We start from the raw sequence: 27,529 nt of genomic DNA, 5'->3' as shown, positions 1-27,529 counted from the left end.
TAAATTATTTTTAAGTAAAATTTTGATGTTAATTAATTAGATAAAATAATTTTAATTTAAAATTATAAATTTTATTCTGTTTGTTCCAATCTAACAATCCAAACATTATTTACCTTATTCTCAAGAATTAATGTAATTTCTGCTTATACTTATACCCGAACTAAACGCAGCCGTAGGCATAGTTTGGTATTGAGGCTATTTAACGCTATTAGATAAAATGGAATTCGGGTAGAAGTATATAGGGATATGCTTCTGCCGATGGGATTACAGAAAATATATTATAACCGACTCATCGTAATATGCAAAACGCAATATTATGTACAGAAAAAAATAGTATATTTTCCGGCGTATTTTCTTATCGCACATAACGCAATCTCTCCATAATTCCAAACAAAGCCTAAAACAAACTAGATAGAAAGCCAGAACCAAAACACCAAAGTTTTTTGGGCCGGACTTGGGCACGGTATGACCCGATCCGAAACCGGCCCAGTTCCGACCCCTACCTACGGATCATATATTCATATTCAAATGAAAAACAAGAAAGAAAAAGAAAAAGAAAAAGAAAAAGAAAGAGCGTAAAACTGAAACATCCCCTCCTCTCCGGCTCCTCCATCCGCCAAATCCCACCTCGCTCTTGCTCCTCCACATCCCCTTCCTCTCCTGGTAAGCGCGCCTCGAATCCCTAATCCCAACCTCCCCTTCGATCGTCGATCCTCTTTCTTTCTCCGTTCTCGTTTCGATCGAGCTTCGCAATCCGGCGATCGATCGATCGATCGATCGATCGATCTTAGTATGTCGTAGATTTATCAACTTGTAGAATTATCGCTTCGGATTCGAGGGAATGGTTTGGAATGGGGAGTTTATGATCTCAAAACCCCTAGTTAGACGACGCGCAGAATCGTTTGATGTAGTTAGGTTTGTGGAGAATTTGGCGCTTTGGGTTTGCCGGGATATCTAATTTAGTTTGTGTAAATTTTCTGATCTTTTGAGTTCTTTATGCTTGATTTGATCTCTGTTAAGAGCTGGATGAACTGAAACATCAGTGGTAATTTTGTTAGGGCTCTGACTTTTGAGGATTGGATGAACAAGATTTGTTTCTTAGGAAATAATGTTAAGCTACAGAGTACTATGAGTTACTAGTGGTTATAGTTCCATCGCCTAAACTTGTGTATAACGGCAGGAGAAGTAGCTGGAAGAAATCAAGACCCTAGAAACGAAGAAGCAGTGAGAACAAATAGAAGACCCAAATCACCTTTTTAAGTAAGAGGCTAGAGAAATTTTTTAGTTTTTTATTATTCAGACAATTTGCTTTCTTTTTATGAATGGTATAGTATAATTTTTATTGTTGTTGCTATTGTTGTAGTTCTTGTAAATTTTTGATGGTTTGCTTTTTTCCGTGAATGTATATGTATTTTAAACTTCTGAATTTTACTGTGAATTGTGATTGATATTTTTCACATTTGTAGTTGGCATTGTTAATTATGTATAATTTATATATTTGTAGATAATATTATCCACTACTATTAGAAAATTTGTTTATATAAATTTACAAAATGTTGATAGTATTATAACTTGCAAGAAAGGAATTATTTGGCGGGTGGATTATGAGATACATTTTTTTGATCCATCATAGCTTCAAGGCGGTAGTTAGGGAGGGGTTGCGGTAGGCGGGGCGGGGCTCGGCTCCCACCCACAGGTCCGTCCCGTTTGCATCCCTGACATAGATAAGGTTTGATGATGGGAAGAGGTAGATGGTTCCTAGTTTAATATTTTCAATTGTGCATGTCTCTGAAAGATTTTATATGGTGCATTTATTCAGGGAATAAAATTTTCAGGAAATTCCCTATTACAATCCGGTGAGCCCGCTTTTTCTTGGATTGAGCTCTAGAATTCTTCGAAGGATCTCAATTTCATCATTTCAATTAGAAGTTTATAGAATTTTCGATGGCTTCTACAAGAAAATCGAGAAATGCAAATAAGCGTTTTGCCAAAGTTAATGAAGAGTGGGCTGAGAAGGATGCAACGCCTCTGAACAAAAATAGGAATCGAGTAAGTTTCTATCCTTTTCCTAAGAGCTTATATTTCCATTTCTGATTGTTGTAATGTGTTGAACAGTTAAAGCACCGTAATATGGATGACTAAGTAGTTCATGGCTTTTTTGTGTTTTTACGTATACTGCAGCTTTCAGACATTTATCTTGATCCCTAACATTATTCACAATATAATTTATCACATCCGCTCGAAAGTTCTACTGAGGTTTCTGCTTGGTTTACTCCAACCTACTTTGTATGTAGTGCCTTTCTTTTTCCAATGCATTTATAACCTTGATCCTATGTCGTAAATTCTTGTTATTTGTTACTGATTATGTTTTGAGTTGAGATTGATTTAGTTTACTGGGATTATACAAATTGTTAACATTGCTATGTAGCTTGTTTTTGAAAATTTGGAATTATTCAATGCCTCAAAAGTTTGAAGAACTGATGGACAAATATTTATGTTACAGACTTTTTGAGGAAAATGTTCATTTGCAACTAAGAACCTGGCAGATGACTTAAAAGACCTGCTATGTCACTTGATGTCATTACTCAGTTTTTGATAAAGACTTAAAAGACCTGCTGTGTCACTTGATCTCATTAAGTTTTTGATAAATGCTCTTTACAGAAGAGGAAGATATCAGACATGCTTGGTTCTCAATGGAGCAGAGAAGAGCTTGAGCGTTTCTATGAATCATATCGTAAATGTGGGAAGGATTGGAGAAAGGTCTGTTATTATTCTTTATAATCTTGCTTTTATTTTAGAAGATTTTGTTGTTCTGTGTTTCTAAAGTTTGAAATTTTTATCACAACAGAAGTTAAAAAAAACATTGATGCAGTGAGTTATGGACTTCAAGTCCATTAGGAAATTGATTTGCTCGATTTTCATTGCGGTGTTACAATTCATTTATTTTTCTTGTTTGCTGAAACTTCATTTCTATTTCTAGGTTGCTGCAACCATACGAAATAGAACTTCTGAAATGGTGGAGGCTCTTTTTAACATGAATAAGGTATAGTACCTTGATTCTTGATATAGAGCTCTTTAGAAAATGTCTTTCTGCACTTTTTCATTGTGTTCATTTGTATGATGCAGTTAGTGATGTTGTTTATCTTGGGGGCTACAATAACTCTAGTATATTTATTTTAGAAGAGAATAATTAGTTATTGATGCTACATTCAACTTCAACAGTGGAAAGTAGAAACAAGTTTTGGAGTACTCCTTTCAACATGAGTAGAGGAAGATTACATCTTGATTATTTCTACAACTTTTAACAAAATCTCTGTGCATTTTTCTTCTGTCTTTTTCCTGATGCAAAGTAAGTAGTGTTATGATCTTCTGGCTGATAGAGTAATACTTGTATGGTCATTTGAGTGAGGGGTATTGTCGTAGGGTTGCGACACATAGTTAGTATAGAAATTGTAATAAGTCTACAATCTTAGTGTAGAAATTGTAATAAGTCTACAATCAAACTACCAGCAACACAACCCCCCAACCCCCCCAGGCCCGCCACAAAAAAAAAGAAAAACACTACTATGTGGTTATGTCTCATATTCCGCAAGGTCAAGCATGCACTACTTATGAGCAGAACCAATAACCGCTAGTTAGTATTTCGTTGGAGATAAAATGGGGATGCTATTAATTGTCCTTGTGGGTAGGCTTTTATTGCAAGTAATGCCCACTATTATTCAGCCAAAACACATTGGAGATGTCACCTAGAACTTGTGTGTTGTTTTTCTCTTTCCCTGGGATAGAAATCCTCAAGCCAAATGTTGCTTTATGATTTGGAGAGCAACCTAACTATTTAATAATCTGCTTAATAGAAAGTTGAGGGGACATTTATACCTGTGCTGACCGATTCTTTTAGTTTGGACAGCATGCACATCAATAGCAGTGTTGTTACGGTGATGCATGAATGATATGACAAGTTGAGGTTAACCCAACCTAAAACACACCTAAACTAAGCCCTTCTTAAACCTGGACTGAAATCTGGATAGGAATTCAGCTAGACAGAGTTCTTTTCGAACTTGAATTTGGAAATTCAAATGGGAGAGAAATAGGCAACAAACTGGAGAGAGACATTGTAGCAACAACTAGAAGTTTGAACTTCAAACTCAAACCAGAGGTTTGAAGTTTAAATTCAAACCAGAAGTTTGTTGGGATTTCAAGGAGAAAATTCTGCTGTCGAAAACTGAATTAGATGGCTATAAAAGTGGGGGCGGGGGGTTCAGAAGGAAGAAACCTAGCTTGGATTGGCCTTTCCTTCCTCTCATGATTGCTGCCATTATTGCTGGATGTCCCATTCGATGTTTACAAATGAAACCTAGACTTCCACGGCCTCTTTAGAAGCTGCATTGGTCTTCCTATTTGCTGTCTCTACTGTATAGAGCAGCGAATTACAGGCTGAAGCAGTTTGGTGTTGACTTGCTGCTGAAAACTGGTCCAGAACAGGAGAAAAATGGACCGACTTGCAGCTGAAAGCAACTTCGATGCTTTTCATGGTATTGGGCTGAGGTATTAGCCGTTTAGCTGTGATATCTTTCTGGAAACAAGTAAGAAGATGATTGGCGGACCGACAAACCAACACTGCTGACAACGATTGAGGAGCGCGGCAGCGGCCAAGAATGAGGACAGCGACATCGGACAACAAGGAGAATTGAGGAGCCATTGCGCACACAGAGAGAGAGAAAGCACGAGAGAGCAAAAGAAGAAAAATCAGACGCGCATGCGGGTGAGAGTGCGACGCCGCCGGGTGGGTGTAGTCATGCATGAGAGAAAGGGTTTCTCCTATATGCTAATTAATGCATTTATGCATATAAACCCCTAAAGTTCAATAGTTATGCAAAATAGTTCAAAGACATAATAAAAATATGAGGTATTACACAACAAACCTGAACTTATCTAATTAGAAAAGTTATGGATTGAAGTTTATTTTAGTTAGACATCCACCCAGGGGTGATTGGCAAGCTGGAAGAGCTTTATTGCACAAGACTCGATAGAGGAATTAGTTGACCCAGAACATTTCACAAATGTCCAATATGAATACAACATTGAAGAAACCATAAGATTAATGACAGGTGGGATCAGAGAGTTAAAATTGACGTATGTGAGTTTGAGGGATTAAATGTGGAGGAATTCCTAGATTGTTTAGATAAAGTTGAGCAATTCTTTGAGCGAAAAGAAGTATTGGATGATTTGCTAGCTTGAAATTGAAAGGACGTGCACTAGTTTTGTGGAAACAAGTCCAATTTGATAGGTTAGGGGATCGAGAGGGAAAAAATTAACTCATAGGGCAACATGAAGAGAAAACTGAAAAGAAATTTTTTTTCTAGTTGACTTAAATAAAATTCTTTTCTGAAAGCTTCACAACCTAAGGCAAGGAATTGGAACTGTGCATGAGTACACTGAAGGATTTTATTCACTATTTGCACGAAATGACATTATTGTAACGAAGGAACAAACAGTAGCTCGCTATATAGCAGGTTTTCAACTCCAAATTCAAGATGAACTGTCTCTATTACTTCTCAAAGATAAATACAAACTACAGTCGAGCCTTGAGAATTGAGAATAAACTTAGAAGACAGATTACTCGTGGGTTTGGAAATACGACAGTTGGGAAGACTCAAGCTAGTGAAAGGACCCAATAAGATAAACAATAGTGCATAGGCTAAGCCTACTTGAGAAGCATAAGATAAGAAAAGTGTAGTCTTAGGTCCTAAACCTCTAGGAGTGATTTGCTACAAGTGTAGAAGGACGGCATAAAACTTCAGAATGCCCATTAAGAAAATTTAAACCTGATGTAAACTTGATAGAATATAAGAATGAAAATATTAGTGAAATTGAGGACGAACAATCAAAGGGCAACAATTTGAAACGGAGTACCCCGATCTAAAAGCAAAATGATGCCTATAATGAAACTGAAGGACAAGCACTTATCATGCATAAGATGATGCTTAGTCCTAAGTTCCCAAACGATAACAAATGTCATAGGTGTAGTCTTTTCCGAACAACTTGTGTATCTAGTGGACGATTGTGTAAATTGATAACAGAAATTGGGAGCACTGAAAACTTTGTGGTTAAAGAAATGGTCGACAAACTATGATCGAAAGCTGAAAAGTTAAAAAAGGCCATATAAGATGGCATCGTTCAAGGGTGGTGGAGAGGTCCCAGTTGATTATAGGTGCTTAGTTAAATATTTGTTTGAAAGCACACGGCCTATATTTGGTGTGATGTTGTTCCTTTAGAAATTTGTCACATCCTGTTAGGTCGGCCCTGATAATTTGATTGAAAAGCCATTCACGATGGAAAAAGAACACATATATGTTCACGAAGGATAAAGTGAAAATCACATTTCACCCATAAATAGAAACATCGAATCCTAGTAGAGAGGACCATTCCGTAAACTATAAAAGTGATGGAAGAAACGGATAATTACTTCTAGTGAAAGGCCATTTCAAGTAGAGACCTAGAGGGAGTCGTCTGTAGTTTACGCTTTGATAAGCAAGGAAGTCTCTGAGGTCGGTGCGATCCCAAAGGAAGTTCAACCATTGTTCTCTGAATTTTCTGACATCACTCCAGAAGCTTCCTGATGGATTGCCACCTATGAGGGACATCCGACAATGTATAGATTTAGCTTCTGGGTCTAATCTTGCTCACTTGCCTCATTATCGAACGAGTCCCCTTGAGTACGAGGAGGTTCATCGACAAGTGACAAATTTGTTAAAGAAAGGTCACATTAGAGAGAGTCTTAGTCCGTGCAGTACCTGTACTCCTCACACCAAAGAAAAATGGATCTTGGCGACTGTGCATCTGCCGCGCATTAACAAAATAATCATCAAGTACAGATTTCCCATTCCTACGCTTGATGACATGATACATATGCTTAGTGGTGCAAAAATCTTTTCAAAAATTGATCTTAGGAATGGATACCATCAGATTAGGATAAGATCCTTGGATGAATGGAAAACAGTCTTTAAGATACATAAGAGATTGTATGAATGGTTGGTTATGCCATTTGGTTTATCAAATGCCCCAAGCACTTTCATGAGAGTGATGAACCAAGTGCCTTGCCCTTTTATAGGAAAATCTGTTGTTGTCTGTTTTGATGATATCCTAATTTATAATTCTTTCCCCAAAAGCAACTTAGAACACTTAAAGGTAAATTATGCAAACCTTGAAAAACAATCATTTTTTCATTAATATGAAGAAATGCACCTTCCTCACTGATAGCCTAATTTTTTCTGAATACATAGTATCATCTAAAAGGTTTGAAAGTTTGACCCTATTGAGGTAGAAACCATCCAAAACTGGCTTCGACTACAGTCAGTGAGATTAAGAGTTTTCATGGCCTAGTTTCCTTCTATTATCGATTCATGGGAAATTTTAGATCTTTGATTGCTCCTATTACTGATTGTTTGAAAACAACAAAATTTGAATGGACCTCTAAAGCTGAGAAGAGTTTTGATCTTACAATAGCCAAAATTACTAGCGTACTAGTTTTGGCATTGCCTATCTTTGAGAAAATTTGTGAACTTTGACTATGATGCTTCGAAGGTAGGCATAGGTGCAGTCCTTGGTCAAGAAGGGCACCCCGTGGCATTCTTTAGCGAGAAGTTGAATGAAGCGTGAACTAGATACTCCAAATATGACCTAGAGTTCTATCCCATTGTCCAAGGTTTACCTCATTGGAGAGACTACTTAATTCAAAGAGAGTTCGTGTTGAATACAGGCCATGAAGCACTGAGATACTTGAACTCCCAAAAATATCTTAACAGATGACATGCAATATGGACCGGTTTCCTGCAAGAGTGTACTTTTACTCAAAAGATAAATCAGGGGTTACTTTTTCACTTAAAACACAAATCGGGTGTTGCCAATAAGGTTGCTGATGCCCTTAGTCGACGATCTAGCCTGTGAATAGGTATGTCTATGCAAGTTGTAGGACTTGAATCCCTTTGGGATATTTATAAATGACCTATACTTTGCTCCGAGTCTTGTCCGCAGAAAGGTACAGACATAACAAACAATTTTGTCATTCAGGATGGATATTTATTTAAAGGAACATAACTTTGTATACCTGAAGAATCACGTAGGGAGAACTTAATACAAGAATTGCAAGATGGAGGGTTAGGAGGACGCCACAAGACAAGCCTTTGGGATTAGTACAAGTATTGGCCTAAGATGTGGAAAGATGTTGTGAAATTTGTAGAGAGATGTCCAACTTGTCTAACTTTTAAGGGCACGTTTGGTTCGCGCTATCTGTATTGAATTACTATGAATCTTATACAGATTGCAGCGTTTGCGTAATGTTAATTAGCAATCCGATAGAAAATTTTTATTCTGAATAGAATAGAGTTCCCCCCGAAGGAAGAATCCTATTAACAAAGAGAGGGGCGGGTACCTCTTATTCCTGAATGTAGGGAATTTGAATAGTTTTTCAGAATCCTCAAACTACCCCTGGCTTCAATTTGAATCATAAATTTAGATTTAATTTATTTTGGAAATTCAAAATTTAAATTTAAATTCACTTTTGAAGTCAATATTAACTTCAAATTTCAAATTCAAATTGTGATTTTGGATTTGAATTTTGAATTTAAATTTTGATTTTGGATTTGAATTTTAAATTCAAATTCAGATTTTGTATTCGAATTTCAAATTCAATTCCAGAATTTGAATTCAAATTCAAATCTTTTAAATTCAAATTCAGATTTTCTATTCGAATTTCAAATTCAATTCCAGATTTTGAATTCAAATTCAAATTCAAATTAAGATTTGAATTCGAATTTCAAATTCAATTTCATATTTTGATTTGAATTCAAATTCAAAATTTCAATTCGAAATTTAAATCCAAATTCATAATCGCCATATTATGAATTCGATTTCAAATTTAAATGAAATCAAATTTTAAATTTTGAGTTGAATTTTAAATTCAAATTCAAATTATGAATTGATTCCAAATTTAAATTCAAGATTTGAATCTAAATTTCAAATTCGAAATCCAGATTTTGAATAATTTTAAATTTAAATTCAGATTCAAATTTTGAATTCAGAATTTTAAATTCAAATTCAAATTCAAATTCAGATTTTGAATTCAAATGTTAAAATGAAATTCAGCCTTGGAATTCAAATTTTTAATTCAAATGGTAAATAAGTGAATAAAAAGTTTTAACTATAGGGGTAATTTTAGACATCTGTATATATTACTGTCTACATTACTGAAATTTTATTGTTAAACCAAATATAGTAATTTTATTATCCTAGTAATCTTTGATGAGGTAACTCTGTGAACCAAATCCTTGATCTTTCAATACTTAGGAATCTTAAATAACGTGATTCAAATGCCCCTAAGGGCCACAAACAAAACATAGGCTCATATACACATTTACCAACACCAACTGCTCCTTGGGAAGATATACATGGACTTTGTACTAGGTTTGCCAAGAACTGCTAGAAAAGTGGATTCATTTTTTGTTGTTGACATGTTGTTGATCGATTCACAAAGGTGGCACATTTCATACCATGTCAAAAAGCATCAGATGCATCACACATAGCAAACTTGTTCTTCAAAGTAGTATGTCTTCATGGCATTCCTAAATCTTTCACATTAGATAGAGGTACTAAATTTTAAGCCATTATTGGGAAACTCTTTGGTCTAAATTTGGGACAAAATTACAATTCAGTAGTGTGTACCATCCTCAATATATGGACAAACTAAAGTGGTCAACCGATCACTAGGAAACTTAGTATGGTGTTTGGCAGGGACAAGCCATTCCAATGGGAGTTCTATCACAAGTTGAATTCGCCTATAATAGCTCTATTGACGTAATAACTGGAAAATCCCCTTTTGAAGCCTTGTATGGCCGACCTATTCCTTAGCTCCTGGATAGCTATGCATTTTTCTGGAAGAATCAGTGCTGATGCCGATGCTAATGTGCAAAAAATTCATGAAATGCATCAAAGTATCCTTAATAAGCTGGAGATTTCTTCTGATAAATATAAAGAAGCTGCCAATTGACATCAAACGAGAAAGTGTTCAAAGAATGGGACCTTGTTATGGTCTACTTCAAAGAAGAAAGATTCCCAGTTGGTGCACATAGCAAACTAAGCAAGAGAAAATTTGGTCCTTACCGCATCATCAAAAGATCAGGGCGTAATGCCTTTGTGCTCAAACCTCCAATTGACATGCCTACTTCGCCAGTGTTCATTGTAGCCAAATTATACGAATTCCATGGAGACCCACAAATAGATACTAAAGCAAATGCATTGCCTTTTCAAAACACAAGTGAAAGTAACCAGATTGAGGACATCGTTGACGTGTGTGAAACTGCTACATGTCGAGGAGTGACTTGACTGTTCTTTGTTAAGTGGGAAGGACGATCATTATCAGATTTGCTGCTGAAAACCAGCCCAGAACGGGAGAAAATGGAGTTACTTGCAACTGAAAGGAACTTTGATGCTTCTCATGGTCTCGGGCTGAGGTATTATCTGTGATATCTTTCCGGAAACAAGTAAGAACCCACGCCAAAGCTCTACACTTCCATTTTAGCCTATCTAAATCCACTTTGAAGCCCCTCGATTGACCTAAACCCTCATCCTCCACTCAACAGGCCTGAAATTATCTAATTAAAAAAACTATGGATTGAAGTTTATTTTAAGACTAGTTATGAAGTTTTGTTTCGTTGCTTTGTTAATGAATTGTTATTCAAATAGGTGTGATTTGATTAAGTTTCTGTTTGGCTTTAATTTTAATAAACATTGGTACATTTTCTTGTGAGTCATCTAATCATTTCAGTTTCTTTTCTGTTGAATCGCATTTTGTTCTCTTTCTTATATGAAGTGGTTCTCCAAATGTGGTTTAGAGAAATAAAAAATTGGAAGGGAATGTTTTTCTTTGTATCAGTGGTTCTTCCTAATTTCTCTGTGAAATTTCAGGCATATTTATCACTTCCAGAAGGAACAGCTACTGCAGCTGGACTGATAGCAATGATGACTGATCATTACAATATGCTGGTGAGTTTGGATGCTTACTTGTCATTTGATCTTGAAGGCAGTTGTGCATTACAATTTTAAATGTATATGGGCCCTCACATCAAACCCATAAACTTTGGATGAGTAGTTGAATAGAGAGTGAAAGACTTGATTCTCATTCATCCTTTTGTAGTCTATCACTTTGAGGTTCTGAGAACCTTTTTGATTGATATAACTTATGGCTATGCATACATATAAATTATGGCTACGCATGAAGCATTTGCCACCCATTGCCAACCGCTTTTGGGTGCCTGAGCGTCTCCTTAACTTTTGCTCACTATCATAGGCTAGTTTCCTATTTGACATTACATTTGAGTAGATGTATAGAAAGGAGGCTGCATATTTGGTCCGTACGCAGCGACATCTGGAAATGTGGACTTCTTATACTACAACATATGTGGAATATGGTCCAGATATTTGGTTGCTGGTCAATTTGTGATCCACCCACAGAAAGGGTTCTATATGGCAGGGCAATGTGGTCTGAGAACCTTTGATGTAGCTGCGTAGTATTTTCATGTTGAATGCACAGTTGAACAACTTTGAACTATGATGAATTGCTTTTTTAAAACAACCAGTTCAGTTTCTTTAAAACAATGAGTTTATGATTAAGAAACTGACAAATGTTGTAGTTTATGTCGGATGGACACATGTGGGATTCAAAGGCATTTTATCCAAATAAGGTGTGAAATTTCTATCTCAAAAAAGGAAAAACTATAGTATGTAAAATTGATATACATATAGTACTTAGCGGCCTACTAGTTATTTAATCACTAGGTAGATGTGGAGCAAACAGACAAATGAATGCCGAGTTATAACCTATAGGGGCTTTCTAATGTTTACCTAAATTTACCAGACAAATGATATATCCAATGTTTTTAAAAATTGTATAGTAAATGAATTTCACAATAATAGATTTGAAAGAAAATTGCTAAAATAAGGCAAGTTTGTATTGAAATAAGAGATTGGGGTGTGGGATTATTTTTTATAGCTTCTATGGAAATATCATTGATGTGCTTAAAATAATGGGTTGCCATCAAAAGACTTTACATTGTTAATCTAGTGCCCTCAATTGGAGTATTATTCAACAGAAAATTCGGCCAAGGTTAGAATATAGAATGAAGTAACAGGAGGGTAATAGGATTAATTGGAGGGTAGGGAAGGGGATTGGTGTTCAATTGCAAAGAAAGGAGAGGCGATCTGATTGCCGACAATGACTTTGTAGTTTGTTGCCCCGTTGAAGTTTCCATTTAGGCTGGATTACATTCTTTATTTGGTCAGTTTAATGTCACTCTTGTTGTTGCTAGAGCGGTCGCCAGACCTTCTGATGTACTTTTGTTCAGTTGAATGTAATTTGCTCACTATTTAATGGAGGTTATTTTCCTCTTTTTATTAATATATGCTGATTTTAGCTTTTGATACTTCCAAAGTGAAGTTCTGAAAAATCGTAGTTGTGTTGAGACTTGAGAGGAAGTTTAAAAGCTGCATTATAGGGTAGCATAAGATTTCTATAGGGTTTTGTAGCAGTTGAAAAGGAGAATCTGTTCAATGTAAAGAACAAAACGTGATAATTAGGCAGTGAAATAAAACCTGCATATATTTAAAACCTTTTACTATTAAATTATCAAAATAAATATACTATTCTCCCCCCTACNCATCTAGATAATTAGCTGGTAACTAAGTTTTATTTGTGTAACAGCTTGTCAGATTTCAACATGGAAATCTCAAAACGATAGGAATGGATGCCATCACCATTGAAATATTCTCAAATATGTATCATGATATAGTAGGTTGCCTTCAACCAATTACCAAAAAAAATAAACGCTGTTAATATATTTTCCTTTTACCATTAGTATTTTTTTTTTTTCAAAATTAGTTGTGTAATACTACTGTAGTGTACGATCCATTTCTTAATCCGCTAACAAACTTTTTGGATTTTATGATCGATGGATTTGCTTTTAAGTAAGTATTGGATTTCTAGTTCAAGGAAAGTTCTTCTTTGCTACTAATAAAATGTTTGCAGAATTTAATGTTCTGATATCTTAGAGTTGTCCTTTTTTATCTATTAAGTGGAGTTTTTTGGGTGCGTGGGACAATTTGATTTCAAAATTTGAGCCTAGGTTATCAACGATTGGGAGACTTTCATTCTGCCTATTGAAAAACTTGTCATATTAATTTAGAGTTGCTTTGTTTTTTTCCCTAAATTCAGAGCTGTAAAAATTTCAATAGCTATAATTTGTTGTCCAACATTTAACGGCTATATGCTATTTATATTCATCTATTATTAGTTTTAGAAAAGGTTAGTAAGGGCTAATGTTTGTTGTGCATAGGTGGGTAGCCTTCTGTTTTTGGCCTTAGCACTTAATAATCAAATAATGTATCCATATACACCACATGTCAAATTTGTTGGATTAAACCAGCAACATTCTTTAAGATATAGAGTTCCTTATCCAACGAATTCAGCTTGTTTAATACATTTGGCTGGAACTAACTGGTCAACATATAATTTATACACCTACCGAAAATGAAGAATCAACCAGGGGATGTGAGTTCCAACGAAAACCTGTTCTTATTGATGGAAATTTATGGCCTGCTATTATGAGAACTTGTGTGCAAATTTTACCTGCGGAAGCTGTCTTTAGAATCAGTGCAGTACACTTAAAGATCCTGAGTTTTGCATGATGCTGCTGACCTTCTTTCTGTATTCATATTAATTTTTAGTAAGAAAATTAATCATGATTTACATTTATGAGAATGAGGTAGCTACTGATGGACCTGGATCCATTGAAGGAAATAGTACACACAGTGGGTTACCATTCAAAATGTTGTTGTTTTATGCTTAAATCTGGAGTTTGGACTCTGACCCTATAAGCGCTTGCCATCAAGATAAATATGTGATAACGAAGTTGTCATAATCCCAATATATTTTACTGTCGTTGAATATAGCCATATTATTAATCTTGCCATGTGACATCTGAGTTCATCAAGAGAGTATTGCACCATCAACTATTTTTTTTTATGATGCTCTCATCTTCTCTCATATGTATTCAATTTGCATCTTTACTTCCTCTTATTTCTTCCGAACTTTTTAAAATGTTATCTCGTAGTTTGATGATTTGAGTTATAATACTAAGGGACGAAACTATTGACTGGCAGGAAGGAAGCAATAGTGACCGAGAAAGCAACGATGTACCAAAATCTTCGCGGAAGCCACAGAAGCAGAGTCGTGGAAAATATCGACTAATGTCAAAAACACCTGATGCACGATATCCTGATCTATTGCAGTATCAGTCAGCTTCGTCAAGCTATGGATGCCTTTCTTTATTGAAGAAGAAACGCTCTGGAGGTAGTTCTTAAGCATCTGAAGTGATATTATTTCTTCAAATGGCCTTCAGTCATTATACTTGCTAAAGCTTTTTTACTTTGCATACTTAGAAAGCCTCTCAAGGGCATATATAATGTAGAAAGTGCCTTTGTGGCCTGACTTTGCACATGTTCTCGAAAAAGGAGCAAAAATCAGACATGTGGTCTATTGAATTTGTCCCCGCAAGAAGAAGCTTGATTTTAAAGCTTCTGCCTGTAGCTTCAGGCCTCAGCAGAGAGCTGTTGAAGGAATTTTATTATAAAAACGTTTAGAGCTTTAGGGATATTATAACTATTAGAGCAGTTTTATAGAAGTTTGAGTGGAGCCAAGAGGTCCTAAACACTACGATGATTTTTTATTCATGACACTGAAAATTTTGTGATATTCTTTTGCATGTATATATGTAATTCACGAAGTTCAGCTTTAGCTTACTTAAAGAACTTATCAATTTAACTGTCAGTTTTAGATGTTTAACATTGTTGCATGATGTGCTGATTCGAATGTCCTTACATTTTTTTTGTTTGGTTGATTCTTGTGGTTTCTTAATTATTGTCAGTTTGAGGTCTTATCTTATTTCAGATTCGACTACTTTATGTACTTGTTTTATTTCCTCATTGCTTGTCACCTTTGACATTTTGATCTTGATGGATACATAATGGCTATTTCTATTCCTAACATATGGAAGATCATGTTTGCATAATTTAATTCCGAAAGTTAGTATGGAGATAGATGATCTGGGAGTTTTTCTTTTTCTTCCCTTCCCTCTTCAATCGGGAATATTTAGCTAATCATTATTTTCAGATGTAATTATTCTCATTTCGGAGGTGCACATATCTGTTCAGGTCTACTGTTCCACTCATGTAGAAACTTTATTCTTTAAAATATCTTACCTTGATTGTGATTTCACCTCCTTTCCATGCAATTAACTCTTCTTTCAATTTTTTCTTGAGAATGATCTGGCCTTACCTCCATTCCATCTGCCTATATGTTGCCCTCTATTTGTATTTTTTTTGTTTTCAGGAAGAATAAAATACTGTCTTCTTTCTGTTCTATATGTAAAGAATTGAATCGTTATTTCCGTTTGATTAAACTGGTTAAATATCAACATTCACTAGAACTCGATAGAAAATGCAGCATCAGTAAATACTTGTCAAAAGAACCATTCACACGTTTTGGCTGTTCAAGTCAAAAGGGTTTCAGTAGCAACTATATATGTATTTCTGAATTGGGAACCTCTATTTTGCAGCCACTTGTTATTCTCTCTAAAGTCAGGAGAGAGATCGTATCCTTAACTTTGTTATGCATGTATACACAAACTCTATCATCTCGTCATCTGCTTTTTTTAGCTAAAAGTTGAGCTCTTGAAATATTGGCAGACCAATTTGCAGGAAATAGACCACGTGCTGTTGGAAAAAGGACTCCTCGGGTACTTATTTCGAGCATGTATAACAGAGATGACAAGGATAAAATAGGTCCACTAGGTAGGAATGTAAAACCTGAAGTTAATGCCGGCGATGATGAAGGCCTCCACGTGGCAGCATTAGCTTTGGCAGAGGCTTCTCAGAGAGGAGGTTCACCAGAAGTTTCTAGAACACCAGGAAGGCGCGTTGACCGAATAGGATCAACTCCTGTTAAGAGTGAAAGAAAGGTTACAATCTAGAACTCTTCTATCCTCCTTTTTATGTATTTTCATGTTATAATAGAACTTTCTTATGTGACGAAATGCAGAATGCTGAATCGGAGATGGATAGTTCAAAGTTACTGGGTATCCAAACTGATGGGGAGTGCCCAGAAGGTAGCTTAGGAAGCAGGGAAGCCGAGAATGGAGATGATGCCAAAGAAGTTTCATGTATGATGGATAATGAAGGTGTCAGGCCTGCTAAAACTCAACAAAAGTTGAAGAGGTCCCAGAGAAAGAAACCAAAAGCAAAGAATAGAGATAATGATCAATTCGATGATGATAGGGAAGCATGCAGTGGTACAGAAGAGGGCCGGAATAGCAGAAAGGTCAAAGATGAAACTGATATGGAGGTTATGGATGGCAAAGCAGCACGGGGGTCTAAAGCATCAAAGAACAGGAGCCGTCAACTGTTTTTTGGAGGTATGCTTTTACTTCGTTTTTTATTGTTGGCGCAGGTTAAATAGATTCTCATTTTGCAGAGTCCATCTATGTTTATTTTTCTTTGATGACATTATTTTTGCCTCTCACTCCTTAACATATATGTCTTAGGACCTGTTTGGATGTTGGAACTTGTGATTGCACTGAGAGCTTGTTTTAAATCTACTGCAAAGTCCTCATAATCATGGTTTTTAAGATAACTTATTCTACTTACAAAGATAATAATATAAAGGCTTGTGTGGGAGGAGGAGAACCTCTTTATGTGGAAGAGATAATGGAGATGTGGCGTAAACAAGTTATGAAGATTTTGCTTCAACCACCTGAATAACTTGTAGTACTCTTTCCAAAGGCTTTCAAAATGATTTAAAGCAATCATGGACTTTCAAAGGCTCCAACGATGAGTGGTACAAATAAAACAAAGCTTCATAGGATCTAAACACTTTGTCATATTAGCAATACTTCATGAGTCTGAACTTAATGCATCATAGTCTACCCTAAAATAAATTTAGATTCATTAGAAATTATGTAGAGAATGTGTTTCTATGATTTTGAAGAAATAGAGAAAGAGAACCTCTTTCAAATGTGGCTGTCTGGTTTGGCTGGAACCTAACATGAGGATCGGTCAGTTGGCTGATTTATATAGTTGGCTGGACACGAATTTAGAACCAGGTGCTTTTTATCCTGTTTGACTTGTGAGTGTACATACTTCTATATAATAAGCAAATAAAAGTAAGGCCCTGTTTGGATGCATGAATATCTTGTTCTTTATATGGAGATGTTGTCTCAATGACTCAATGTATCATTGAAATTGATTGAAATTCTCTTCACGTATTTTTTTTGTTTTAACTAATTTTTTTCAGATGAAAGCCCTGGCTTTGATGCACTGCAGACGTTGGCAGATCTTTCTGTTAATATCCTGCTTCCTAGTTCTGCTGTTGATTCTGGTATAACCTATATGCATCTAATTTATTTTCCTAAGCACTGAACAATGCCTCTTCTTATTTTAATAGGAGAAGTGGCTTGCATGGTGTTTCATGCAACTTAAATATCTTTCTAATAGCTATGTTTTGACTGTCTAGAATCATCAGCGCAGCTAAAAGAAGAAAAGAAAGATATGAATTCTGGTGAGAAGCTGAATGTGCTTGAATCAAAGCCTCGAGATAAGTTGAAAACTTCTCCGAAGAAGGATAAAAAACGGTCTGCAAGTATTGGAGCTGATAGTGCTACTCAGAAGAATTCTAAGCTTGTGAAGGGCTTACAGCATGATGTAAATACTGTATCTGAAACGCAGCAACAAAGTTGTGCATGTAGCAGCAAGACAGAGAAAAGAAAACGAAAACCTTCCGCTAAAAAGGTATCTGTGTTAAGTAGGGATTGTTTGCTAAAATTTTCAACGGACGGTCTTACTATAATTCTGACTAGATGAGAAATCGTGAATTTATGTGCTTTAATTCTTTACTTTGGTTAGATGCAGGTGTCAAAAGCTGAATTAAATAGTGAAACTCCAAAAGAACCTGAAACTGCTGAGGTTACTTATCCTTCTCCATATATTTGGAATTCCAATGATTATCAAATGGTTGACAAGTCTGTATGTTCAGCTTTCCAGGATTTTTGTTTTGTTTTCAGTCAAAACGTATACGTTTGCTCAAATTTGAGTAACATGCATGAGACAGTTGGTAGTAGAGACATCAAGCATGGTTGTCATTACTCAATTTGTAGATTTTCATAGCTATATCATTATCAATGCTGTTTTAAACGCTAATCTTATCAACAAAAATTTCCTTAAATCGGCTATAGTGCAACAAGCGATGGCATGTTATAGGGGATTAAAAGCAGTATGGGAAACTGGAAACATCTTTAGTAAAACATTGTTTGGGAAAAGGGAGTATGAATGCTAGACTAACATATTTGGAGACGTAATTGACTTTAAAATATGGTCAGAAAGGGATGAGAACGGAAATCGTTGTTTGGAATGAACAATGGAGGGAAAGGACTCATACGCCTTACTTCTTGGATGGTAGAATGTTAGAACTCAATAATTAGATCCTTAATACCTACTATCAGAGTATATTGGATTAGGTGCAAAGGAGAAGAATAAAGTAGGAACTTAGCATAGTCAATGGATGGGAAGGAAAGCGGGCCGGGATTATGAGCACATTTTCTGAGAGGGATAATAGGGGATGAAAAATTAAAGGTGGTAGAGAGGGATCAAACTTAGGAAAGACAGGGATCAAACTTAGGAAGAGATGGAAAGTGTTGTCCAGTTTAGCTAGTTCAGTGAAAATTGTATATCAGTTTTTGGCTATTTAAATTTGGATAGTTTGAGATTACCTGCATTTGGCCAGAATTATTTTTTGTCTTATGTCGATAAGTTTGGCATAACTGAAACTAAAGGTTCTTGGGCCAACGCCTCAAGAGCCGTCCCTCTAAATTAACCAGTTGTTGGATATTTAGAAAGGTTTATAAGAAATAGTTTTTCTTTTTGAGTTTCACAGAAGATGCACATTGTGATTTTGCGTTAGCCCAGTACCATTGTGAGCTATGGAATTTGATCATGATTCCAAGAAACTTGGTGAAAACGTGGTTTTGGTGGTTTTAATCAAGCTTTCATCAATATGAAAGTTGAAATTACGGTTGTGGTTTGAAACTAGTTGCTTGACATTAATTAATGTAATTCAGTTGTCCATTTGTTAGAGAAGTTGCATTCAATTTGAAATTGCGAACTTGATGATTATGCTTTGAAACTAGCTTTCCGTGACCAATGAATGTAATTCAGGTTATCCATATATGATTTTCATCGTGTATTCAAATTAAAAGACTTAAGACCTGCAATTTTTGCATATTTTCCTTTGAACTTCTCAGGTCTCTGTTGAAGAAGGGAGGAAATCTTCTAGTAAAGTTAGACGTGCCGGTCAAGCAAGTCCAGCGCAAAAACAGGGCAAAGTAATTAAACCTCAAGAGATCTCTTTGTCAAATGTTGTTGATCTTGGAAGAACAGCTGGGGATGTCTCACAAACAAATGCACAAGTTGCAACAGAAAACCAGGGTAATGTTCTGATCACAAGTAGAAAGCGTCGGAAGATGGGCTTGATAAAGGCACTGGCCTGGAAGTCAAATGAGAGTAATGGAGATCATCGGCCTGAAAAGTTTTTCTATCCTGGCAATGGAGCCACTGTTGTTAAGGTTTGGTAGTATACATTGTTACACAATAGTGGAAGTTTCTCATAGTTGTGTAGTTGGTTAATTCTGAGTTTATTATGAATTGCAGGAGAAACTCTCTCACTGCCTGTCATCTCGTCTTTTGCGTAGATGGTGTGTATTTGAGTGGTTCTATAGTGCAATTGATTATCCGTGGTTTGCCAAAAGTGAGTTTGTTGAGTATTTGAATCACGTGCGGTTGGGCCATGTACCAAGGCTGACTCGTGCTGAGTGGGGTGTCATAAGGAGGTCCGTAATTCCTTGGGTCCCTACTTATTTGCATATTGACTGCTGTAATATTCAAATTTTCATATGTATTCCTCCAAAGCGCAGTTTCTATGGAAAAAAAAATGATCTTATTAAAAGTTGGAGCGCCATCTATTTCATGTGGCACGTTTGACTTTGTATCTTAAAAAGCACTTTTAGGGGGACATTTCTGCTAGCATGTGGTCATCAGACCATATATTTTACTAAATTTCCGAAAGGCTTGTATGAAAATTTAGGGTTTAAAAGGCTATATGCATAATAAGATAACTTCATCAGGTCATTATTGTAAATATCTCGTGTTCTTCGTTTCTCAAATATTGTATTATGAAATCTGCCTTTTGCTGCAGTTCTCTTGGAAAGCCTCGTCGACTATCAAAAAAATTTTTGCAGGAAGAAAGAGAGAAGCTTCAACGGTATCGTGACTCTGTTAGGGTGCATTATGCCGAACTTCGAGCTGGTGTTAGGGAAGGGCTCCCAAATGATCTTGCTCGGCCTTTATCAGTTGGCCAGCGTGTTATTGCTTGCCATCCCAAAACAAGAGAAATTCACGATGGAAGTGTCCTGACTGTTGATCGCAACAGGTGTAGGGTTCAGTTTGATCGGCCCGAATTAGGTGTTGAATTCGTGATGGTAAACACCTCGTCTCAGTGTAGCTTTTCTAGTTTTCTGATTTACATTTCTTACAACGCAATGCTTTTCTAGTTTTCTGACAACAAGATAATGATATAAGATGCTTTACAGAAGCGGCGGTGCTTAATGTAAAACTGAGCATTAGTGTATAGAGGTCTGAAATTTTCTTTGTGATTTCTGTGTTGAATCTTTTTCTTCTGTTGACTTTTTTAACAATTATGATAGAAGCATCTTGAAAGAAAGAGCATATAAGTTAAACTGTCTTGGCATGTATAACTGGTTACTATAACAAAATGCTGTTATGGCTGCATAAAATGATAAGAGAAGTCTTACATCTTGCTTTTCAAGATAATTTTTTTTTGTCGTGGTGTATCTTGTACTGTTGCTATGTGTTGCCCCTTCACCCATTTTAATGCGGTGCATCACTAATATGGAGACTACAGAGTACCAACTTCTTAATTATTACAATCTATCGTCATAATAATTTGACTAATATAGTGTTGCCACTCTACCACTATCTTCACCTTTCTAATGTAGTCACAGGATCAATCTGCTTCTGTTTATACTACTGTTGGAATGAAAATTACATACGCTCCATCAGTGCTATCTGCTGTTCCTCATGAACCTTGTATTGATATACTAGCATCACATGCATATGAAATTAGGGAGAAAATTATATGCAGGCCACCGATTGTCTGGACAATTTCAAGAATGTTCCTAGCTTCACATCTATTCATATGAATCCTTTAGATTTAGTTTTCTTTTCATAGCAGTCCCTGTTAAGCATCTTTGTTGGATTCTAAGATAGGAACATCTGTTAATAATACTTAGTTCTAGCTGTTTATTATCAGTTTACCCTTGAAAACATCATATAGTTTATAACAAGTTAAGGTTGTAAATATGATGTTTACAAGGGTGAACGGATAAGAATGAGACAAAGGTAACAATTGTTTGGGCAATATTTGTAAGCGTTCTGCTAAAAGATGCTTAGCAGCATATTTTATGATAGAAAATTTAAAGCTAAAACAATTATGCTAAAAGATGTAAAGTTAGGTTCATTCTTGATATTATTTGAGTGGGAACCAGCATATAAGTATCTCTCGAAGTAACATTTTATCTTGTGGTATCTTGATATTTTATCTTGTGATACCTGGTTTTTGCCGAGCATGAACTTTAGCAAGATTGGACTCAAGATCATCTGTCCTTCGTTTTTCTATAATTTCTATCTTCATGTCATAGTTTTCTGTTTTTATTTATTTTCTATGCAATTGACAATGTAAATTCGTAAAAATGTACAAAACTTGCTTGAACTATGAACTTTTTTGAAACAGCTAGCCAACCTTTCAAAATTTTGATTTTACTACCCTATCTTTCATTTGTTTGATTTGAGTTAGTCAACGACACTTTGACTTCAGAATTTAAGCTAATTACTTTAATGAATTTATAGTTGTGATAATTGTATAAAATATACTAACTAAATCTGTAAAAATAAACAATGCATTCACATTTTCAAGTCTTAAGTATTGTTGACTAACTCAAATCAAAAAAGTTGAAAGCTTGGGTTGTGAATCAAAATTTTGAAAGGCTGGGTAGTCAAATCAAAATGGTCTATATTCCATAGTGCAGGCCGGTACATTTTTACCTTGTAAATTTGTCCCATTGTAAAACTTGTGTCCATACTTCATATGTTTTTGTTTTTTTCTTTTTTTTTTTTGCTAATAATTCAAACATCATCTATCTAACATTCTTAAGTTGTATCTCTGACAGGTTTATTATGTTTTGCGACTAAAGATATCTTTATCTTTACCTTTCTCGATTTTTATGTAAAATTTCTTACTAAAAAGGATGTTTGATCCCTCTAGTTGAAGTTCTGGTGTTTTTTGTGGCTCATTAGTTTCTAAGTTTTATAAGCAAGAATAAAATGAAGGAAAATACCTGATGATTAATATGCCTAAATGTAACTACTAATGGCATGAAATTTTCTTTGTATTTTCAGGACATTGATTGCATGCCATTAAATCCGTTGGAGAATTTTCCTGAGGCTCTTAGAAGGCAGAATATGGTTGCTGGCAAATACTGCAACAGCTTCTTAGATGTGAAGTTTGAAGATCAATCTAAGGAATGGAAAGTCGGCAGTGTACCGAAATTTGCTTTAAGCAAGAACTATGAAAGCATAGATGGAACCTCTCATGTTGCTTCTTCTACTCATCCCATGAGTATTTTAATGAAGCAAGCAGAGGTTATATCATTGTTTCATCCTGCATCCATTTTATCTTTCTTAATTCTGGTTTATCATAAATAATTTACCTAGGAATTTCTGCAACAGGGTAACAATATCGATTCAATTGTTCAGGCTAAACTTGCCGTGAGTGAAGTTACTGTTGCTGCACAACAGGCGATGTACAGTCAACCTTGTACGTTGTCACAGATACAAGAAAGGGAAGCTGATATTAGAGCACTGGCTGAACTGTCACGTGCTCTTGATAAAAAGGTAATAATTTGATAGATGCTGCAATTTGTTATTCTCTTAGGGGCCGTTTGGTTGGATGTAGTTGCAGAAACAGTGTAGTTGGAAATACATGCAGTTGCAAATGCTGCAGTTGTAACTACACCTAGTCTGTTTGGTTTTACGCAATTGAAACTGCTGCCAGTTACATTTCTTCTGTTTGGTAATATGAAGTTGGTAGTTGTATTTATGAATTTTGTCACTTTCAGATAGAGTGTGGGTTACTTCACTAAACATAAAATAATTGTATAAATTATTAATTATTTAAATTTACTATTTTAATAAATAAGTAGATATATATAAATTTTTTATATTTTTCAATAATTCTTCAACTTATTAATCGACACATTTAAAATTTTTAATTTATTTAATTTTAATATGTAAATCAAACTTAAAATTTAAACGATTCTCTCATTTTTTTTATTATATCAAATTTAATAATTATAATTAATTAAAACTTATTAAATTAACATACACGATCACATTCTATAAAAATTTAGAAAAAAAAAACTATATTTATATTTTAAATAAAATAAATTTAAAAAAATTAATTTTTTGCACAAAGCTTGTATTGTCTAAAAAATTTTATTAGTATGAGTTTATTTATAAGTATTTTTATTTACCTATATACATATATTATTTATTTATTTAGCTATTTATTTATTTATTTATTATTGTTAATTTGTGGGTGATCCTATCCCTCACCAACTGCTGCAGTTGGAACTACGACCAATTTGGATGTAGTTCCAACTGCAGCATTTGGGCCTTCTTGTGCAGTTGGAACTGCAACAGTTGAACTCAACTACACTAAACCAAACAAAGGAATTGCAGTTGCAAATGCGTACAACCAAACAGCCCCTTAGTGCGTCTATGTGAACAAGTTTGGATAGCTTTTCTCAATTTTGGTGCTATAGCCAATATTACTTATAGAGTGAAGAACCAGTTATTTTCTGTCTTCCGTCCAACAGATAATTTTTCTTTAATGATGCTTCTCTGCAATTCCAACTTAATTGGCCCGACTATCTTCCATATATTTCTCATGCCCTCATTGTCACAGCAGGGCAATAATAAACAACCGAGCTTGGTGATTTGCCTTCTTCCTTAGGCACTCTTTGGTGCATCAAATCTAGGCGGCCCTTTTGGAATCACTTATCAGGACTCGCTTTCCTAGAATAGGATTATGAGGATTTTTTTTTGTCTCATGGGGATACACTTTCTGCACAATTTAGCATTCCTTTGTCCAGCTTGACATAGAAATTAGTTGGCTATTTCAATATGATCATGTAAATGCCCTTGGGAATAATGGAGTTGTTGTGCCAGCGGTGACAGTAGAAGGGTGAAATTTATGGTAAAGGTGGTGATAAGTTTATACTGTTAGGATGTGGTGGTTGATGCGTGGTGGCAAAAGGTGTGACAGGTTGGCAAGAGTGATGGTCAGTGGTAGAGGTAGTGGTTCCGGTGAAGGTAGATGGTAGTTTCTGGTAGCTAAATGCGTTCATGTCTTGATAGTGTTAGGAGAAGGTGCTGGTGGTGTCAACAGAGAGAAATCTGAGGCAATGGTAACAATAGAAGTTGTAGCGATGGTTGTCTGGCAATGCAATGTGGTATTGCTAGCGGCAGCAGCTGGAGCTGCAGAAGTGGTTTCAACAGTGTTGGTAGCTGTAATAATAGATGATAACAGAGTTAGGTGATGGTTAGATATTACTCCAGTAGTAGTGGCAGCAGCAATGGGTGCTGCAGCAAAAGGAGGACGGTAGGGGTGTGTTGTATTACAATCTTTTAGTTTAATTTAGGATACTTCTGTTTATTAGATTTAATCAAATATCATTGAGGTTAATGGATTTGCAATCTACACTCTTTAAGTGTTTGTCATTTCATAATAACTTATGTATCAAAAACAAGTTGTAAAAGACACCATCAACCGTCTATGAATTTTTCATAAAATGAATACCCATGCTCATGAAATTTTTTATCCTCTTCAGGAAGCTTTGCTAATAGAGTTGAGGCACATGAATGAAGAAGTTTCAGGAAAGCAAAAGGATGGTGATACTATTAAAGACTCGGACCATTTCAAAAAGCAGTATGCAATGGTACTCGTACAGCTTAGAGATGCAAACGATCAAGTATGCTTATCTATGAAGTTTCATCCATTTATTGGTTTTTATTCTTTTTTTGTGCTAAGTTTCATCCATTTGTTGGTTTTTATTCTTTTTTGTGCTTGATTTTGTTATTCGAAACCATTTATTCAAGTGGTAAGACAAGTCTTTTCTTTTGGGTTGTTTCATATATAGGTTTCTTCCGCCTTGCTCTCTTTAAGGCAACGTAACACGTACCATGGTAGTTCATCACATCCATGGACTAGGCCTGTGGAAAATTCAGGAGCGTTTGCTGGACCCCCAGATTCTTATAATCCTAGTTATTTTCTTAATCAAGACTCGGGATCTCAAGTAATGGAGATTGTTGATACTTCTAGACAAAGAGCAAAAATGATGGTTGATGTTGCTCTGCAGGTAAAACTGATCATTTTCACAGGTTTGGTGTGAAATCTGTAGATTTCAAATTTTGTTTTAAATTTCTAGTCTTACAATCTTACAGTCAGTTATATTTAATATTCTTTTATGTATCATAAATAGCAATAGAAAAAGTCCAAATCTCTATTTTAATTATTTTCTTGATATATATATTTTTTGTCTTATGTCCGATTGTATAATGACTTATCTTTTGATACCTATCGTCAGGCAATGTGCTCATTGAAAGAAGGAGAAGATGCTTATATTAAGATTGGAGAGGCTTTGAGTTTTCTGAACATTAATAATTCAGGATCCTTCTCGACAATTCCAGGAATTAGACGCATTCCTGTTGATTCAGGACATGCCAATTCAGGGTATCAGGATAACATGTTCGATACAGTAGCAGCTCGTGCTCAAAGTCCCAAATCTCATCGTGGTCTTGATGCCGAAGCGCCAATTCCTTCGGAACTAATTTCGTCGTGCGTAGCTATAATGCTAATGATTCAGGTAAATTTTCATCAATGACATTTGTTTGATAATGTGTCCTTTCATCCGATAGAAGAAAAACCTAACATTTGTGTAGTCCGATGATATAATTTTGTGACTCATGTTTAGAAACACTAGTAGGCAGAACTCATTAGTGCCATTTTCTGCATGGGAACACCAACACTTTGTCTTTGTGTTTTTGTTTTAAACTTGAAAAGTCATTCTATCTCGATCCTCGTTTGAGATTAGAAATAGACAGTGGAGAAAGCACTGTTTGACAAAAAAGGATAGATTACCTCTTCAAATCATCTACCTAAAGCCAGTGAATGTGAAACCAAGGGTGCATTTTTTTTGCACTTTAATGTAGTAGCAGACCTATAATTATACTTTGCCTCAGTTGATGCAAAACTCACTGGTTTCTGCTAAATACTTGTTATTTGGATACTCAAATAGGAATCTATATAATCCATGTATAAGTTTGAAACATTATGTAATTCTTATGGTCTGATTATGTCAACTCAGTGGATGTTAATCCCGTTCTAAGTATGTTGAACCGTTCGAGTTATCCATATCCATTTCGCCACCGCTGGTGGGCCAGCACCATTTCTTAAACCTCTTATTTAAAGATCTGAAGCATTTTGTGCTGCAAACATTCGTTAGTTTTCTGTTCTCTAATCTCCGTCAAAACTACCGGTCTTGGATTTCTTGGAGTCGCTATGTAATGTGAAAATATCTTCGACATGCTCATCAAGTATCATTCCTGCATTTGACGCTTGAATTTAGTCGGATAACTTATGACTTCCTCGCTGGTGTCTGACAGGCTTGCACCGAGAGACAATATCCGCCTGCTGAGGTGGCCCAAATTCTCGACTCCGCTGTCGCCAGTCTGCAACCATGCTGCCCTGGGAATCTTCCGATTTTCAGGGAGATTGAGACGTTCATGGGCGTCATCAAGAATCAAATGCTTGCCTTGATACCTACTCCAGCCACCGCCACCCCTGGTTCTGAGGCCTCTATTCTGAAATCATCTTAAGTCATTTTTTGTTGTTGTTGTTGTTTTTTTCTTTTTTTTTTTCCGTTCCCCCTTTTTCTACTTCTCTTCCCTGTTTTTTTTTTTTTTTTTTTTTAATGAGAGTAGAACATGCATGTGCACAGCAAGGACATGCTATTCGATGAAAAGATGTATATAATAATACTTCCAGAATCAATTTAAGTCCTTATTGAAGAATGGAGAAAATTAAATGCAACCATGTGGCTAATTGTTCATCGATCGGAGGCAAGTCGAAGATATCATCCAAGTTTCTCTTCCATCAATGTAAGATCTGAAAACAAACGTTTCTGGACCCACATGTAGTAATGGCTGGTTCTTAATTAACATCACTCTGTTAGCATTA

General features: G+C 35.6%; 1 protein-coding gene across 10 annotated transcripts; it reads left to right on the top strand.

Annotated features, from left to right (window-relative positions):
- Positions 569-27,529, top strand: LOC109722061 (protein ALWAYS EARLY 2). 10 transcript variants are annotated; one of them, XM_020249934.1, is made up of 20 exons: positions 569-663; positions 1,836-2,049; positions 2,662-2,760; positions 2,981-3,043; positions 10,963-11,040; positions 14,212-14,401; positions 15,796-16,067; positions 16,148-16,520; positions 17,399-17,482; positions 17,618-17,892; positions 18,007-18,066; positions 19,401-19,721; positions 19,807-19,985; positions 20,351-20,633; positions 22,630-22,872; positions 22,960-23,124; positions 25,122-25,262; positions 25,431-25,649; positions 25,878-26,156; positions 26,956-27,510. In XM_020249934.1, the coding sequence occupies exons 2-20, from the start codon at positions 1,945-1,947 to the stop codon at positions 27,166-27,168; spliced, it is 3,642 nt and encodes a 1,213-aa protein (XP_020105523.1). In that variant the 5' UTR covers positions 569-663; positions 1,836-1,944; the 3' UTR covers positions 27,169-27,510. The 10 variants fall into 10 exon arrangements, with proteins under 10 accessions (XP_020105523.1, XP_020105524.1, XP_020105526.1 ...); XM_020249935.1 differs by lacking the exon at positions 569-663 and adding an exon at positions 1,598-1,747 and having other exon boundaries at positions 18,013-18,066; positions 26,956-27,529; XM_020249937.1 differs by lacking the exon at positions 569-663 and adding an exon at positions 1,598-1,747 and having other exon boundaries at positions 22,987-23,124; positions 26,956-27,529.

Source organism: Ananas comosus, linkage group 16 (genome assembly GCF_001540865.1).
Source record: "Ananas comosus cultivar F153 linkage group 16, ASM154086v1, whole genome shotgun sequence".
In the NCBI taxonomy this organism is placed as follows: Eukaryota; Viridiplantae; Streptophyta; class Magnoliopsida; order Poales; family Bromeliaceae; genus Ananas; species Ananas comosus.
The sequence above is the reverse complement of the archived record's forward strand: the minus strand, read 5'-3'. Positions and strand labels throughout refer to the sequence as shown.

What these genes read in the sequence shown, in the direction of transcription:
- LOC109722061 (XM_020249934.1), top strand. Translation starts at nt 1,945, where the DNA reads ATGGCTTCTACAAGAAAATCGAGAAATGCAAATAAGCGTTTTGCCAAA. An exon ending in CTCTTTTTAACATGAATAAG is followed by an intron (nt 3,044 to 10,962) that starts GTATAGTACCTT and finishes GTGAAATTTCAG; the next exon opens with GCATATTTATCACTTCCAGA. An exon ending in GAGTGGGGTGTCATAAGGAG is followed by an intron (nt 19,986 to 20,350) that starts GTCCGTAATTCC and finishes CTTTTGCTGCAG; the next exon opens with TTCTCTTGGAAAGCCTCGTC.